Raw genomic sequence first — 18,363 nt, 5'->3', positions numbered from 1 at the left:
TTTGCTCCAGTTCAACTACAATAAACATATTACTGTATTATTTGGACTGCACATCACACTTTATTCACAGTTTGGCTGGTCCGGAGACTTTTATATACTAAAATTAGATCTCAGACTGGTACCCAAAAACCCCGTTGCTTAATTGTGTTGATTTTCTTTTGCGGGTTGGCAAATACTTTTGGTGCATTACCACTGGTGGCCACCTTCGGTCATGCACCAAAAGTATTTGCCAACCGTCATAAGAAAGTAGAAGAAGAAATTGAAGAAAAAGAAGAACGGCACATATGAACAATGCTCTCAGTTTCCAAAAGGTCAGAGTGAAGCAGTGCACACTTGGAGCATATTTTCAAACATACCCACAATTAGGGAACGTCAATTTTGGGTGCCAGTCCAAGCTCGACTGTTCTTGGTCTCGGTTTTTGTAAAATAAATTCCCCTCAAAATGCAAATTGTACTCTGTCCACACTGGTGCAATTTATACACATCTTTTTTTTTCTTTTTTTGTTAAATTTCCTACTAAATTCTCACAAGTGCACATTTGCCCTACTACACACTTCCAACCATAATTTCACATATAAGCAGCCATTTATTTTTTATTTTTTTCCCCCCACCATTCTGATTGAATGAGCTCATTGTTATTTTTAAAAGACTAAATAATGCTGATAGCCATTTATATGCAGGCTTTTTAAAGCATGTCAGTGTCGGGAAAAGAACATAAAAAGAGCTTACAAAGCACGTAATAATAAGAATAAATAATTGGTCCTTCGTGTTGGGACCACGTCGCCAGTGTTTGCTACTTTATTGGATTGTGCAAGGTGTGCTTGAGCTTATAATACATAAGCTTAAATATAGAACTACAGTTGAAATCTACCATGATGTGGTGACGCTTGCCTCCTTCCCATACTGGCCACGCGAGTCCTCAAGCGTAGCTGTTGGTGGTGACCAGCAGCTCGTACGCCGGATCGTGACTACGCCGACAGAGCACCACGCAAGCGCACAGCATGCCCAGCATCTGGAGGCACACACGAGAGGGCGTTGTACAACTTTGCGCTTTAGGATTCATACTTCAAATTAATCATTGCCATTTGTGACTTGTTTCCTCACCTGTATAGATGCAAAAGTTAGCGCAGCCCAAATGACATACATCATGATCTCCTTTAACTTCTTCACAACCAGAGCTTCACAACCCTAAAAGAAACACAAACAAAATAGGTCAGCAACCATGTATTTATTAAAGAAAAACAACACTGGAGTTGTTGCGTGTGCATGCACCTCTTGGTAGAGGTCAGCCGGTCGAGCAAGGGTGCCGGTGCAGTTGCTGATGTTGGGCTGACAGCAGCTGACAGGGACGCTGTTGTTTTTGGACTCTTTGAACCAGCGAGTGTTCCTCCAGTCCGAGTAGTTGTGGATACCGCAGCAGTGAAGCTAAAACGGAACGCAGGACACGTTTTCACACATCAGCAGAGTAGTCAGCGTACCGTAGTCACCGTAGATGCCACTGATAACACCTGATCTTTCGAAAGTAAACTGCGGAACACACTTCAGCTCTGTTGCTAACCAAACCAGCAGTTACCTACAAAGGCACATGTCAGTCTCTCAGAAGACATTGACATGTTTTTTTTAAAAGCCAGAGTATACGTAGCTAGGCTAGCACCATTGTTTTGTTTAAAAATAAATCTTATTCAGTCAGAATGGCAGAAATATAAAATAATCTAATAGGCGCTTTTACCCAGTATATGTGAAGCCACGGTTGGAAATGTGTTGGGCAAATGTGCACTCCTGTGAATTTAGCAGGAAACTGAACAAATACTAAATAGCATGTTGATTCTAATTAAATTGGAGAAAACCCCCACCCGCATTAAGGAATTACCTAAATCTGGGCCATGAATTTGGTTCATGGATCTGTTAATCTTCCAGGAAAGTAAGACATACCAGCTATAGACCCAGTCTGCCTTTGTGCTTTCTTCATTATTGTTTTTCAAATTCCAGTTACAATTAACATAATATAACAAATACTCCATCCTTCCATCCATTTTCTTAACCGCTTGCTCCTCACAATGGTCGCGGGGGGTGCTGGAGCCTATCCCAGCGGGCTTCGGGCAGTAGATAATACTGAATATTACAAAAATCCCTGGTGTCTTAGCAGTTAGCAAATTCACCATTTTACTGTATTTGTGCTCTTCCTGTAATACTGTGAGAAGCCATTCGATGGCGCCAAAGCCCTGAAAATAGTAGCTGCGTCAAGGAAACAATGGAAAAACTTTATACTGTATTGATATATGAAATTCTAAAGTATTTTGGTATTTTAGTTTCTGGCTTCAGTTAAAGTTTAAATGATAAAAAAAATAAAAATAAAAAATCAAAATATTTTTGCTGGTTGTCAATATTTGTAAAGGCCACCCTGCTGTAGCTCTGAGTTTAGAATTGATATTGAAAAGAAACAATGTAGAGTACTTTGTATAATTTCCCCCACCTCACCTGTCTCTGCACATAGTCGATAGCGCGGCTGGGAGCGTCCGTGTTGGTGCCGTTATATTCGTTGTATACCTTCTGGATGGAGTGGTTCACCTCATCTTCCACCTGGCACACACATACTTAATCATCTCATCATTTTTTATTTTTTTTGGAAATATTTTTGGATATTTGCGGATTTCACTTTTGAAAGTAGTTTTTGGACTTAACATCCACAAAAAAACAGGGGTCAACAACACCAATTAGGTTATGAAGCTTACTTTTGCTCTGTAGATGTAACCCAGCACCACCACCACACATTCTGTTACAAACACCAGCAACAAGATGGCAGCAAACTGAGAAGAGGGAAAAACAAAGTTGATAATTGATCATGTTGTCCGCCCTAATACAAGTGGCAGGTGCGCACTCACGGTGGCCAGGCCGCAGGAGCTCTCGCGTATGGTGGCACAGCAGCCAATCAGACCGATGACGAAGAGAAGCGTGCCCACGGCGATGATGACGATGGCCGGGATCAGAGTGTACACGTCCTCAAAGAAGTGGTCATAGTCGTCATAGGTGATGAACACGTAGGCGCCGATGTAGCACAAAATGCCAGCCGCTGCCTGCACAAAAATACACATACAGGGGATGTTTAGTTCTCATATTCTCACAGCGCCTTATTTCAAGGTATCACGTACTCGCCATGGCAACCGATGGACATTTGCAATCAGGAACAAGAAATTTAAAAATGCTGCATCGGCGTATCCAGCATAGGTCTTTTGAAAATTATATGTTGTTGTTTTTTGTGGAGTGGAGGGAATTTTATGCATCAAAAGTACTTGTGGTATCGGTTGTTTAATAAATAAAAAAGAAAATTGTTCATTGCTGCAAAAAATTTCACCTCAAAATTACGAAGCTGCTCCTCAAATGAAGTCACTAATTCGAAAAACTGTTCTGCAAATAAAAAGTTATTTCAAGCCTTTACTGTATAGTCAGTGTTTTACTTCTGCAATGCCAGTAAACAAAGCATGAAATTGCTCAAATGATTTCAATAAATGGGCTTTATTTTTTTTTCTATGAATTATTTAGTATTACTGTATACATTTTGTTTGCTTTGACCAAGCAGTTTGATAGCACAAGATGAGTGAGTGATCTGATGATATACAGTCAAGTAAGACCCATAGTGTGATTGCTTAATTTTATACTCAGTGACATAAATAGATGATTAATACAGAGTTTATATATATATATATATATATATATATATATATATATATATATATATATATATATATATATATATATATATATATATATATATATATATATATAGTAATACATTTTAATGCAAAATCAAATTATATCAGATGAAATAATCGAAAGGATAATTTTATACGATAATGACAGTTCCTGATTGAAACAAGACAACAAAAGAGACCGAGATTTATTCCATTATATTCTTACTGTACTGTACTACACCACTACAGTAACACCGCACTCACTGTTTTGCGTTTGACTGTTTTATATTTCAGGCTTGGAAGTGATTTTCCGCACAAATGCACTTTAAAACGACACGTTCCGATTTACGCATAACAATGCATCACCGCCAACAGTGTTCGTCACAATGTTAAATTATTACCACGGTTACAATTAAAATGAGCATTAACACTAGAGGTAGGATGTTAGTGCAAGTGGCCATTGACTATTATGGGACGCTGATCTGCTAGCATAAAGCATCATCCTAGCTTAAGTAGCACAGCAGGTCAACAGCTGCCACCTTACGTCATGGTCGTGGCTCCCAACGCAAGTAATGCATAGCGCCGCACATAGGTGAGCATATTATGCATTAAATTCTGAACTCTTTTACGTATTAACAGCCTCAAATGAGGCTCGTCCACGAAGCAAAATTTAAAACGCGCACATCTCCTGTCGCAGTGCGCTAGCTTGCTAATAACATCATTCCGTCCTCAAGGATGCCTGCCGCGCATCGCTCAAAAAGTGAGCACATTTACTTACCCAAAATATGAGATTGAGGAAAACCAGGACGGTTTTGGATGACGTAATACCACACTGGCCCATCATTCGCTCGATACAAATAGATAAAATAGAAATCACTTTTGTCTGTGTGCGAAGGTGAGAAAGCGATGTACCTGCTACACTCTTTTTATTCTACTGTTTTGATAATGAAATGGCTTCGGCGGCCCCGCCCCACTGTGCGGATTCTCAAGGGATGGACCAATGAAAACGCGGCAGAGGGGGACCCAACGGTCACGTGCTATGTGATGTCACGCCAAATGGCCCTATCGCCTTGGTTTCAAATTGAAGGAATAACAAATTGATGGATAATTTTGTTGACGTATCTGGTGATCTCGCAAATATTCATTTAGTCATTCATTAAGATATTGCTAATAATTATTTTATTTTCTCAATATATCCTTTTATGTTGTTTTTTTTTCCTAGTTTCATAAAATGTGTTCAATTATTCGTTGACAAAATATGCCAGTTGCTTGGAAAAATGACTACTGGCAATATAAAATAAACTCACTCCAGCTACATAAAGCCTACAAATCTATATATAAGTTAACTTCACTTCATCATAAATATCTGTATATATCTGTACAGAAGGTGGTAGTACAGTATCACCACAAGCACTTGTCTGAATATTCAGTTTTTAAAGAAACCCCCAAAGTTATAATCGCTAATACATATGTAACAATCATCATCATCATCTGAAATCTTTTATTCAGATGCTCAGAATGACTTGAAATATTCACTTACACAGTACCCTGGTAGAATATCATCAATCTAAGTGGACATTAGTACCCTTTTGGCGCACTGTCGTTAATGTGTCACACTATTATTAGCAGTAAAACTCGTTAAGAAGATAACTTTCATATTTGCACCACAGTTAGTATTCTATGCAGTGTTGTGTTGGCTAAGGAAGTGAATGTGAGTTGAAGAGGAACAGTAAACAGGACGTAACATATTAGGATCTGCATTTTCGTACATGTCATTGGAGGACAGTATAGTAACTTCATGCAGTCACTTAATTAATACAAGTGCTCTGTCAACACATTACGGTAACAGCAATATTGCAAAATAAGCAAGTTTATATATATATGGAGGAAAGAGACCCAAAAGTACTAGTCTTTTTCATCCATTCATGTGTTTTTATTGGCATAGGCTATGTTTCTATTTTATCACAATATCCTCACACAGTGAATATATAAGATGAGCATAGTGGATACAGTAGCCAATAATGCTGTGAGAAGTCTCCAAAATAAACATACAATGAATATATAAATACTTTAGAACGTAGTGACTATACTGCAGGCAGCCAGATTATAATCCTAACCAAAGTTCTACCACTCAAGCATAAAGCCTAAAACTAGAAGATAAGCCAGTTCACCATTATTGCTCGAGATGGTAAATCATCACTTTTTTTTTTTTTTTTTTTTTTTTTTTACCAAGCATTTGAAAGTCCATATTGATTTCATACAACATATTCAGGCAAGTAGAACCATGATTCATATATCTGCCTCATATTTATTTATACAGGTGCTATTTTGGATTTGCAGAAAAATGTTAGAAGCTTTGTCGCTCACGCAGTCGTGATGTCACAATGGTCAGGGGTCTTGTTTTTACTGCACGTCAAGAGGGGCAGCAGTACCTCAAAATGTATTGACTATAAATAAGCAAACAGGACCAAATATATTGTAGAATCTGGAAAAAAAAAATGAGTACTGTGATTAGCACAAAAATGAGATTACAATCATTGTGAGCAGTGGACTGTCCTATAAATGGCGAGCGCCGTTCATCACTTTCTCTGTGTGTAGATCTCCAAAATCCTCAACAGCATCTCTGCCTCCTGTAGCACACACAAGCACACACACAAATATTGTTTTGAAATACAAAAAAAAACCAATATTCAGAAAAAAATATACCTTACTATTTGATGAAAAATACACAATAATATTCGGGAAATATAATTAAATATTAGGACTTAAGAACAAAATAATAAGGAAGTTAAAAATCAACAGAATAAATATACTAAAATTACTTACAAATATGGTGAAAAGAAATATATAAATGAAACACACACAAAAAAAAATTAGGATAAGAGAAGCAAAACCACAAAAAATTAAGAAAAAAGCTAAAATAAAATACTCGGAAAATACATGAATAGTAGGCGAAATGTTCAAATAAAATAAATAAATATTAAATACTAGGAAATGAGAAAAGAAAAACTACATAAATTCTAGGAGCAAATACCACAACATTGGAAAAATAATAAATACATAAAAAAATACAAAGACAAAAAAAAAAAAAAACGATCTTCAAATGCAGCACCCGTTCATCTCAAAACTTCAAGCAACAGACCTCACCTGAGATTTTAAGCGGCTTTCTTGCGAGTCCACGTGCGCTTGCGCTTGCATGCGCAGAAACTCCTGGAAAAGCTCGCTGAGGTCGCTGCGCCCCTGAGGTCGGGAGACCTCCAAGTCTCCCACCCCCTCGGCCTCAGTGGAGGACAGCAGTGGGCTTTCCATCACACTCTTTTTGCCCATCAAATGCCCTTAACATATAGAAATCAATAAATATATTAGTGCTGCAAAAGTTAAAGCGTTAACTAATTAATCGCAGATTAGTCACACTATTCATTTTGACCGCAGATGATCCTTTAGCTGACAAGAGGATGGTTATGGTAAAGGTAGCACAGGTTGTGTTTGAACAATGAAAATAACTATATGCATTAAAGAAAAATATTTCATAAATGTTTGCGTATGACATTCACAACATTTGTTCATGTCAAACCACTGGGGTCATTTTTTTTTTTAATTATACAAGTAATTAACTGATTAGAAAAAGAGGAGGATGAATGTGTGCAGTGGCAAAAATTATTTTCGCAGATGTCCTCATAACATTAAACGTCGAAAAAATTAACACTACAGGTGCTCTTTAAATTTAGAGGGCAAAAAATGTTGATTAAAAAAACAGCCTTTTTAACTCATTCACTGCCTTTGACAAGTATACTTGTCAATTGTATTTTTTAGAGCGGTGCTAAATGGGGGCGAATCTGAGCATGCTCCACTGTAAATATCAAACTTGGAAACAACTTTACTGATGCCCAACCACCGGTAGATGACATCATTGCCCCATTTTATAGGAAATAAACACAGTTTCAGAGTCCATGGGAGAAATGGCTGTATTTTGGCAAACCTACATTTTTCTGCTGTCAATTATAAAAGAACGGGACGGGACAAAAAGTAGGGAGTCGATTCTGTTATTTGGTAGATTCGGTTTATATATAATTATTGAATGTAATATCACGTGAGTATTGGAAATGTAAAAATTTTCTATAATGACTGGCAGTGAATGAGTTTTAATTGGGCAATTAATCGTGATTAATCAAAATTCTAAAATGTGATTAATCTGATTAAAAAAATGTAATTATTCGAGAGCTCGAATGGTTGACTTTGAGTAAGAGGTGCGGTACATCCTGGACTGCTCACAAGTCAATCGCACGGCATACATATTTACTATTCAGACTATAGATTTTTACATTTTACATTTTTTAATGAAACTAATGTGCATTTTTTGGGGGAATATGAGTTTAAAAAAGATGCATACCACATTGCTCTTTTACAATCAGAAAACTTTAAGGCTATTATTTTTCATTTGACATTATGGTAGTAGTAAATGTGAAATATTTTTTTTCAGTAACTTTTTTTTGCATTACTATAAGCTATTGCACAATTGAATAAAAAATATTTAAAAAATAATTCAATTATTGTAAAAAATTTGAATTGTGAAAATATTGTTGCATTGTGTGTGAAGAATTTTTTAAATAGTGGAACAATACATTCTCAATGACTTAATGTACTGAACAAGAAATATAGTAAACATTAAAGAACAGTACAGGGGAATTGATTTTTGTCGACCGAATATGCTCATAACTGTAGGAAAGCAGTCAATTAAAGGGAAAAAAAAAAGTTCAATGGGATTTTTTTCCCCCTCAAATTTGCCAGTTAACAGAACACAAGTTAAAAAAAAAAAAGAAACAAGTGGTTCAAAAAGAATTGGCTTAATATTGTGACAACACATTTCTTATTGGTCGCGTACATTACATAAACTTTGGCTCCTACACAAAACCAACTTCATTATTTTAATGACATTATTATTTTTCGTGATTTACTATTATCATTGCATAACTAATAAAACCTTGCTCTTACCTCTTGCCCAAAGGTTCCCTGGAGGATTCACTTTAATTTTGGCCACTTTATCCCTCAGCTCGGTGAGGTCGAAGCTGACTGCTGTGCTGACGGACGCGAGAGAAAAGAAGACGAGGTAAGTCAGGAAGCAGCACCAGCACACGCGGTTCACCATCAGACCATTCATGGTGTGTGTGTGTGTGTGTTGAGTGTATGCGTCTCTATGGAGCATCATTCCCGCTTTTATAGGCACCCCTGGCCTGGCCCCACCCACTCCGCTCATGATGTCTTTTAGCCAGTGTGCACATCATGAATCATTGTACACGCAATGTCATTACTTTTTAGCCCCCACTTTCATAAAAATCTTGCGTATATAATTAGAGGCATACTTATTAGGGACAAATTATGGAACGTTGGCATTTGATTGTATTCAAATAGTTGGGTCTTGGGTTGGTATCCACGCATCAAGCGGAAATTAAAATGTGTCCGAGTGCGCCATTCGGAACTTCCACCTCACGAGCAACAATGGTGGCTTTGCACTAGGTAAGCAGAACTGCATTGAGTTTTGTTGGAGAAACACAATTTTTTGATAAATGGCATTTATATGATTACTTGGTGAAGTGTTGACTTGTTGAGGCTGGGAGCGTAGTAGCATTTGGTGAAGGTGAGCAGTACTCTATCCCAGCTGGCGTTGCGCAAGAGGAATGGTATACAAATATTGACATTTTCAAACCTAAGGACAATTTGGACAGCCGTCATTGAACATACAGTAACATGAAGTGGTTTTGGGATGCAAGGGAGAAAGCGGAGGTCCAGGTGGAAAGTCACATTTGAGCCAAGATTTGAACACAGAACCTTTCGACTGTCGGGCAAAAGTGCTAAGCTAACTGTCACCATACTGCCAACATGAATTAAAAAAAATAAAATAAAAAATAATCATCCAGTACCTGGACAAAACCTATGCAAACATACAGAACACTAACCTGAGAATGGCAAGACAGACGTTCTAACCACTAATCACAGTTTTGAAACCATAATCAACACATTGCTACATTCAGAGCAAAACAGATTGGAAATCGCCCAGTCGAGTCCATAAACGGGCTGATTCGTATCACGCCAAACCGCCCACGCCCCCCACCATGGCCATGTCGCCAGGGTCCCTGGCCTGCCATGACAATGAGCCACATGACATTGGAGTGGTTGCAAAATGTTGCTCTCATCAGCACGCCGGGTTTCTGAGGACACAAGAAGCTGTTGAGACACACAGACGCTTTGGAGGTAATAAACTGGCTATGTTTCAGCGGTGTAGCTTGCTCTTTCAATAACCTTTGCCATTCTCACGCACACACTGCTTTAATGTCAGCCCAATTAGAAGACGGTGAGAAGCATCGGGTCATATTTGGCGACAAGTTCAGTTTCAATGAACTGTTTATCGTCATTTAGTTGTTAATGTGTGATGGGGGGCGGTTGATGGGAAATTATCAGATGCAGGTGTAAAGGTCACTTGAGACATCCGCACCCAAATTATCCCTGGGGAATGTGGGCAAAATTATTATTAAAAAAAAAATTGTTTCAGTATGGATTTACTAAATTGAATGGAAATTATATTTTGTCCCTCAAACTTGCAAAAAACAAAACAGGATAAAGGAAAATGCCACATTTTGCCACAAAATAATAGAGTAAGGGCAACATAAAATACATCAAAAATATTTTCAAGAAAGCAGAGAATAGGAAAATCTGTCCTACTCTACCAGATAATGTAAGAATAGGGAAAAAAAAAAAAAAAAAAAAAGATTCATATTGGATGGTAACCAGATTCCATATTTAATAATGCTCATATTGTCATAAAATACTTCACATCTGTTGTTTTCAAAGACAATAAGCAGACAAGAAATAAACACTGCTTAAACCATGTTTTAAGAATTCTCCACTTGAAAATAATAATAGCTTTGTTCCCTCACAAAAATATTTTAAAGCTATTCCCAGTTCTAGAAAATGCTCTAACAAATGGTACAAAACGAAAAGTTGGACAGAGTGGAACTTAATTCCTGTGTTGAAGGCGTCATGACTGGAGTTGTGTTTTGACTTCTCTTGACTGGACGTAGATTTCACTCCCGGTGGACCAAGACGAAGAGACCCAACATGAAGAGAACGGCATACTGTGCAGGGACATGGCAGACACGTTACAAGGTTACAATCAGGCTTACGCTGAGTCGGCGACTAAATGGTCAAACTTACTTTGAACTTGGGGTAGTCGTTCATGAGGATGGTGACGATTCCAATATATGGCACAAACCTGGACAAAAGATAATGGCTGAGTCGGTTCAATAGTAGCACGTTGATTTATTTGTAATGTATGAAAGTTTTTTTTTGTTTTTTGTTTTTGGGGGGGGGGGGGGGGGGGTTAAGCTCAATGAGGAGTTTCCCTTGATGAATAATTGGTAATACTTGCTTGAATCAGTCGAGATCACTGAAGATGCAAGCCTTATAGTCTTGTATCGAGCACTATGCTTGGGGACATGCCTCTTAATTCATTCAAACCCAAAAACGTACAAATACGTTTTTTAATACTTAGTTCTTCCCTACCAAAAACGTATTTGTACGTTTTTTTGTTTTCTATGCTAGAGCACATAGCAGGCTTTGACGCAGCTTCTGATCTGAAGAGGTTGCTTAAAGCAATGGTAGTTATGACAAAAAAAGAAGAAAAAAAAGGCCAGTAGGTGGCAGCAGAGTATAAGAGATCAACCAGGGCCATGTGAAAACAAGCTCATTTTCCCAGTGTTTTCAACAGGTTTGTGAATAATGATGAAACTTCTAATATTCTAATGCTAGTTGTTGCAAAACGGAAACATACTTTTTTTTTTTTTTTACTTATAAAAGAAGAGACTAATCTTTCTTTTGGTAGGTTCCATGTTTTTATAGCAACTGAACACAAAATTCTGTGGGCTTACAAAATCAGTCAAAATAAAGTTGCTTCAGTGAAACTAGCTGGGAGTGAATGAGTTAAGATGGTAAATAAAATGAGCAAGCAAGGTCGGGCTGGTCAAGATGTGAACATATGACGCGAATGAAACGTCCTTGATTTGCCCCTTGGGCATGATGGAAAACACCCGTGAAGAGGTTCAATCTACCCTTAATCCAAAACTAGTTCAATGGAAATCAACTACTGAGGATCACAGGCACGTAATCCGCAAATCTAGTGAAGGACTCAAATTGACATTTTGTGTCGTTGACCTTGCAGTTAAGTGCTGCTATGAAATGTACAGTGACAAGTTGGAATATGACCAAAATGTACGTTTTTGTCATTGTTGCCATGGTAACCAAATTAGATAGAGCTGCCTCAAATAATGTGAACCATAATAGTAATGTATTTATTTTTTATCATTTGTTATTTTGACTTAAACAGAGACCTTTTATGATAACATCAAGTGTGTTTGTGTGTGTGTGGGTGTGTGTGTGTGTGTGTGTGTGTGTGTGTGTGCATGTACGCTTTAGTTACCCCCGTGCTCGTCCCACCACGTCCTTTTTCTCCAGCCAGTGTTGTCCCTGCTTGTATAGACCTCGGTCATCCACAGCGTTATTGTCCCCTTTTGTCAAGAACTTAATGTCTCCATTTTCCCTGGAAGTTCAAAGCATACGCATGATTTAGTTTCCAACTTCCACATTGGACTCATCCTCAAACATAATTCAGTCGTACTTTTCATGAATTTTTAGCACTCTGTGTACTATTGGAATCTCTCGGCCTTCTATCCTGAAGACCACGATCTCGCCCACCCGGATGGGGTCCTGCACGCGGTTAGTGAGGAAGAGGAGGTCTCCTCTGTGGAAAGCTGGCTCCATACTGCCACTGAAATTAGCAGCAAGAAAAAAAAAAGTGTTTCACATTATTATTGATATAGTATTGCAAAAGTGTTTTCCTTTTAAACCGTCTTCTATGATACACCTGTTGGCTCATCGTCAAAATTCTGCTGATTTCACGTGTTTAACAAAACTGGAAACACATTAGCATGAACAGTTGCGACAATGCCACTGCTTATTCTTGCTGCTTTTGTGAGCCACTATGGAATACTAGAAATACCAGAAGAAGGCTAAAGAACACTAAAACATGGTCAATAATTGGGTTTTTAATTAACTATGAGTCAGTAGTATTGCAAATTCATAATAATCCCCTTCCTATTTTTCCTTTCCTAAATCTTGACTTGGAAGAATACCTGATGGGGATTATTATAAAATTTTTCCTTTTGAAAGACAAAGTCAACGTGTACAGTCGCAGACAATCTTTTTTTTTTTTTTTTTTTTTAATTATTGGTCCTTGTTTTTCTTGGGAAAAGCTGAGAGGGTGCTTTTCCGGACATACCTGAGAACGACAACGATGGGACTTTCGCTGCCGGTGACCACCATCAGACCCTTCCAGATCATCAAAGCTGAGGAAACTATCATGCCAAAGTTCAGCACTTGGTAATAAAGCTGGAACACACGTAGTTTTTCATTTATTATTCAACAATGCACAACATAGAACCCTGCACAATTCAGTATATATTTTTTTTAACGTCACTAGAGTAGTCGAAGTGACTAAAAGCACTAAAATTGCTAAGTTGTCAACATTGACTGGTCTTGTGTTAGCTTAGTTAGGCTTTCTCTGCTTAGTAATGCAGTCAAAATAAGAATGCAGCATATGAGATATCATTGAATTATATTTGTATTTTTTTTTCTGTTTTGTTCCTATACTGGTCCTTCAAAATCTCTTCACATTAGAATAGTCAGGTGGCACATAATTATGATTCACTTACTGGTAATTGGTCAGTAACATTTCAGAAAATGAAAAAAATGTTGATCATTGTTTTCCGAAGTAAAATCAGATGTTTTTAAACGCCTTATTTCGATTCAAAACACATGAGTCTGCTTTCATGGAGGACTATAGAAATAATATTCACCATTGTTGAGAGGTTGAAAGCTTCACTCTCAAACCTCATCATATTTTATCTAACATTATATTTTGGAAAAAGAACATGTACATTAGTTTAAAAAAAAAAACTGTGGGGAAAAAAACATGTACAGGTCCTGCTTTACTGAAAAGCGACTGCCTCCCTCACAAAGCCTCTTTTCTGTTTGCATGATAGCTTTTGTTTTTATGGTATGATGTAACTTTCTGTCATGTTTGAAAATGTTACCTTACCGTACATAGTGAATGCTGCACTGAAGCTTGATTTGAATTAAATTGCGAAGTTTATCAAAATTACAATATCTGAAAGAAAATTGCAATTCAGTGTTTTCAAATCGTTCAGCCATAATAGCAGTTTGCACTATTATCCACATTTAAGCTTCTCAGTATTACAACTTAGGTATAGCTACAAATTTTCAAACACCATTGATGTCAATATACTTTACTTTTGTGCACAAATTGTACAATAATGATGTGGTATAATTGGAAATGTATTTCAAAAGACAAACACGCAATAATATTTTTTTCTTGCTTAAATTGATGTAAAGTTTTTTTTTAATTTCTCCTAAATTACATTGGTGTAAATGTTCTTTACATTTCTCCTAAATGTCACGCTTGCATTTTTTCCCCGTTTTTTTTTCTTAACCAAAACGTATGTTTGTGAATATTGCTGCTGTGAAAATCTATTTTTCCTCACGTACTAAATGCTTATTTATGAAGCAGTTCATGCCTTTTTAGTCTAAAATGTTGAGGCTAACGGCATTTAAGTTTGCATAAGGGTCGTTATGTTTCAGATTTTGGTCCAACAAACGTTTCATTGATCAATGAAAACTTCATTAACAGTGCTGTAGGATCTCTAACTGTTGCTCAAACCTGCTTGGCAACTTGATATTAGCTTCACACTTATATAGTTAATTTGACAAATATAAAAAATAAAAATGCACTGATGTGTTTGTAGTCTTTCTTTTCTGTCGGCGGCTAGCGACCGCTAGCCCAGAGGGGTCTCTTCCCAAAACAAAGAGTCAAAGTGACGCCGTTCCACTCACCTGCCGCTTGTTCATGCGACGCACGTCGTCAAGGAAATCAAACGATATCATGGTGGGAAATGAGAAGAGCGTAAAAAACACCGAAATTCACATGAAAACGTATTTGGGGAACGAGCATATGCATGCGGTGTCAGTCGGTGCAAGAACTCGCATCCTGTCTTCGTCTTCCGGGTGCGCGCGACGACCGGAAGTTCCGCCTACTGTGTTGACTTGTCACTTCAGGATTTGAGAGCGAGAAGGAGAGAGGAGGGGAGAGAGGACATCAAAAGCTCAAAGTCAACTAAAACGATAAAAAAAAGAAAAAGAAAAAAGATTTGTTCCTTCTATGTTGTTTCGATTACATGTGTGTGCTTTTGCGTATTATATTATGTCAAATTTATTATACATAAGTGGCTCGGAAAATGGGTCGATGGATAAATATGAGTTTGCCATCCCCGCTCTAAAAATAAAAAATACAAAAAAAAAAAAAATGCTAACAAAGAATTAATATGACCGTTTTTCTAACTCAATTGTTAGCTGACTGATACTAAACACTTTGATTTGCAGTCTTTTAAACATTCACTGTGACAACTTCACAAAATGATAGTATATGCTACCAAATCACGACCAGTGACTGGGCTGACTACTATCTTACTTTATTTCTTGTTGCTTTCAACTGTTTAATTTTTTTTTTCTTTTCTCACCAGTGTATTCACAATGCATTGTTCGTGTTCTAAGTAATAATAATATAATAACTGTTCAAAAAACATTCAAACTTGTGAGAAGAATTATTATTGACAAGTTAATGATTTATATTACTCCCAACCATTCCCAATGCAAAGCTGATAAAATAACAAAAGGTAGTGTTTGCTTATAATAAGCCATCTTGTATCATAAAGCAAACACCCCCTGTTTATGGTAGCGAAATGATAAATGATGTCATTTTAATAAAGTGGGTAATGAAATACAGAACAGAAAATAAATGTTCCTTAATACAAATTTGATCTGACAGAAGAAAAACAAATGCAGTTGGTCACGTTTGTGTTCTATTGTTGACATGGTGCAATTTCCTGAAGGTGACTACAATCATAATATCATAATCAAGTTGCTTCTCTTTTTCATTGTTTGTCAAGTGTGCTATGTCACACGTACTCCCATTTTTATTAATACACCCAGTGGTACTCTAACATGACTCACTATGTATTGAAATTGCAAGAATTTGGCTTTAAAAGCTTTATTATTGTGTTATTACAATGTAATAACATTACTTCAATGGACGTTGTGTGTTTTGTTTTTTGTTTTTCGCTCATTGCTCTTAAGGAAAATTATGAAAACATGTACAATACTGGTAACTGTTTGCTTGTCAACAGCCATTAAATGGTACTTCATTTATATAACGCTTTTACACCTTGCAAGGACCTCAAAGCGCTTTACATTTGACTACTCATTCATCTACTGATGACGCAGCATCAGGGGGTTCAGTATCTTGCTCAAGGATGTCGATGTGGTCACGATGGTACGGGATCAAACCCACAACCTCTGGTTTGGGAGACAACCACTCTACCACTGAGCGACGCCGCACCCATTAACTGTATGATTGAAAAATGAAAGATTTTAGACATGTTAAGAAGCAGGAGCTTTGCACCATTTAAGGTATATACCTTTTTGCTCCAAATTAGGACTATTCAGCTTTCATGTAAATAGTTAAAATCCCACATCTCCATTTATGTCTCATTCATGCATCCATACATTTTAATTGCTGCTAATTTCATGTCTGTTTACGACGTAACCCTTTTAAGTCTGGCAAATGGCCGCCGCATGTGAATGTGTGAACGCCACAACGCTTGAACAGAATTTCACAGTTTGTTAATGCACTCCATTAAAATTACTCTCATGTTTCATACACATAATAAACACGTCTACGTCATGTTAGCTGCTCTTCCAGCATCCAATCACCAGACTCCGCTGAGCACTTAGCAAAGTTATTAAGTGTTTACTATCTAGCGAAAAACATGCCTATAATTTATCATAATGTTTACTATATTTTTTTGGGGGGGTATTTCACTATAAAAACAAGTCATTGAGAAGCAGTAGCCATTGCACAAACATTATCTAACTGTTCAAATACTTTTGACAGGGAGTACATCTCAGTAATAATTCCTAATTGTATGAATGCCTGTGATTGGCTGACAACCAGTCCAGGGTGTACCCCGCCTACTGCCCAGAGCCAGCTGAGATAGGCTCCAGCACCCTTGTGAGGAATAAGCGGTCAAGATAATGGATGTATGAATGCATGGCATTCATTTAGTAAAAGAGAATGAGATGCATCACGCACAAGCACGTGCTTGTACAGTGAGGGATTAGCCGCCCGCTCCTATTTCAGGCGATGTGTACGATTACGCATCAAGGTTGTCTTGTATTCATTGTGGACAAAAGCGACTTTTTATAGATAAAACATTGCTGAAATGCCAGCTCGTCTGTGGCATTTAGGCGCCTGTGATGCTTTTCATATCGCCCGCGTAAATGCTAACACCTAGCGCAGATGCTAATTAAGGTCAGTGAGACAGCAAAAATGTGAGGCGAGGCCTTGTGAGAGGACTCTCGATATAGAACACTGGTCAGCTCTATCTTGTGGACGGAACATCAGCTTCCTGCTTCTATTGCTGGTCTTATCTGTTCAAAAAAAAAAGAAGAAAAAAAGAGGAGCCAAATGACATGCAAATAAGATCAGGGTATTTTCACCACCTCATAAGTTGGTGTGTCACAAATGCGTTTAATGCTGTGCTCGGATTGGCCAAGTCCACATTAGGCCTCGTTAAACATAGAACGTCTTCAGTTGCCGACTGGCAATTCACTCATTTGCTGCTCTTATAATAGAGACTAAATGTTCAGATTGTCCCAAGTGATGTCTTTATTGCATTCCGACAGAGCTGCTCGTGCCGCAGCAACTTTTCTCCCTTTAATTTCCCCCGCTTTGCTAACAGCTTCCTGTGTAATGGCATGCGTGAAAATTATTCCCTATGTCTCATTGTTTGACGACATTCCACTCAGACTATAATGGGACTTGTTTAAACAGACACTGACAATATGAATACGTCTTGTGAATGGAGTGAATGGAAAACACTTGTGGATAAAACATGCAGAACATTACACGTTTGGCTTAGTTTTCATTGAGAATCGTAAGGTTATTCATTTAACAATATATGTAATATATAGGCTACAGTACTACATATTTACATTATCTAGAGTCCTACAATTTTGTTGCATTATTTCTTTATTATTTTTTATTTGTTCATTAATACAAACATAAAAAAAATTGCCCCCTACAAAAAACAATAAATAAAAATAAGATAGCTTTTTCTTTTTAAAAAAAATACTTGTCAGATGACTAAACAGTAGGTGGCAGGAGTGTCTTATCCGGTATCAGTCACATATCCATTCATACACAAGTCCAGTTATACTAGACAGTTAGACACAAGATAACAGTTAAAGTATGAATAAAAGACCTAAGAAAAACTTGTTGACGTGCCAAATATAAGTCTTTATTGTGTTTAACGTTAAAGGATGTGACTCTCGTACGGCTGGACATCATCAAAAATAACAAGTTAACTTTTTTTTTTGGTCAACATAACATTCAGTGGTCTCTTACATAAAGGTTGACTCACTAATGACCAACAAATCACAAGTGATTATCATGATGAGGTTAGCCTTTTGCTTGGTAAACAAACACACACAT

The 18,363-nt window shown here is 37.3% G+C and overlaps 3 protein-coding genes across 3 annotated transcripts; all 3 read right to left on the bottom strand.

Annotated features, from left to right (window-relative positions):
* Positions 1–784: 784 nt before the first annotated feature.
* Positions 785–4,638, bottom strand: LOC144017875 (tetraspanin-3). The gene is made up of 7 exons (XM_077519839.1): positions 4,468–4,638; positions 2,883–3,074; positions 2,733–2,807; positions 2,479–2,580; positions 1,273–1,425; positions 1,105–1,188; positions 785–1,012 (listed from the first exon to the last, which is right to left on the bottom strand). The coding sequence occupies exons 1-7, from the start codon at positions 4,531–4,533 to the stop codon at positions 920–922; spliced, it is 765 nt and encodes a 254-aa protein (XP_077375965.1). The 5' UTR covers positions 4,534–4,638; the 3' UTR covers positions 785–919.
* Positions 4,639–5,910: 1,272 nt separating this feature from the next.
* nmbb (neuromedin Bb) lies at positions 5,911–8,860 on the bottom strand. Its single transcript, XM_077518679.1, has 3 exons — positions 8,682–8,860; positions 6,837–7,024; positions 5,911–6,319 (listed from the first exon to the last, which is right to left on the bottom strand). The coding sequence occupies exons 1-3, from the start codon at positions 8,845–8,847 to the stop codon at positions 6,269–6,271; spliced, it is 405 nt and encodes a 134-aa protein (XP_077374805.1). The 5' UTR covers positions 8,848–8,860; the 3' UTR covers positions 5,911–6,268.
* Positions 8,861–10,460: 1,600 nt separating this feature from the next.
* Positions 10,461–14,862, bottom strand: sec11a (SEC11 homolog A, signal peptidase complex subunit). Its single transcript, XM_077519835.1, has 6 exons — positions 14,649–14,862; positions 13,018–13,127; positions 12,358–12,507; positions 12,160–12,279; positions 10,899–10,956; positions 10,461–10,819 (listed from the first exon to the last, which is right to left on the bottom strand). The coding sequence occupies exons 1-6, from the start codon at positions 14,697–14,699 to the stop codon at positions 10,769–10,771; spliced, it is 540 nt and encodes a 179-aa protein (XP_077375961.1). The 5' UTR covers positions 14,700–14,862; the 3' UTR covers positions 10,461–10,768.
* Positions 14,863–18,363: the final 3,501 nt, after the last annotated feature.

This window comes from Festucalex cinctus, chromosome 4 (assembly GCF_051991245.1).
Source record: "Festucalex cinctus isolate MCC-2025b chromosome 4, RoL_Fcin_1.0, whole genome shotgun sequence".
Lineage (NCBI taxonomy): Eukaryota > Metazoa > Chordata > Actinopteri > Syngnathiformes > Syngnathidae > Festucalex > Festucalex cinctus.
Note: the sequence above shows the minus strand (reverse complement) of the source record. Positions and strands in the feature narration are given on the sequence as shown.

Bases quoted from the DNA above. Each gene is read 5' to 3' on its own strand.
- LOC144017875 (XM_077519839.1), bottom strand. From the start codon at position 4,533: ATGATGGGCCAGTGTGGTATTACGTCATCCAAAACCGTCCTGGTTTTC. The intron at 1,426-2,478 runs GTGAGGTGGGGG...GTTCCGTTTTAG, and splicing joins TCGACTATGTGCAGAGACAG to CTTCACTGCTGCGGTATCCA. The intron at 1,013-1,104 runs GTGAGGAAACAA...GTGTGCCTCCAG, and splicing joins TAACTTTTGCATCTATACAG to ATGCTGGGCATGCTGTGCGC.
- nmbb (XM_077518679.1), bottom strand. From the start codon at position 8,847: ATGAATGGTCTGATGGTGAACCGCGTGTGCTGGTGCTGCTTCCTGACT. The intron at 7,025-8,681 runs GTAAGAGCAAGG...CTATATGTTAAG, and splicing joins AGGGAACCTTTGGGCAAGAG to GGCATTTGATGGGCAAAAAG. The intron at 6,320-6,836 runs GTGAGGTCTGTT...TGTGTGCTACAG, and splicing joins AAAGCCGCTTAAAATCTCAG to GAGGCAGAGATGCTGTTGAG.
- sec11a (XM_077519835.1), bottom strand. From the start codon at position 14,699: ATGATATCGTTTGATTTCCTTGACGACGTGCGTCGCATGAACAAGCGG. The intron at 13,128-14,648 runs GTGAGTGGAACG...CGTGTGTTCCAG, and splicing joins GTCGCATGAACAAGCGGCAG to CTTTATTACCAAGTGCTGAA. The intron at 10,820-10,898 runs GTAAGTTTGACC...GTCCCTGCACAG, and splicing joins ACGACTACCCCAAGTTCAAA to TATGCCGTTCTCTTCATGTT.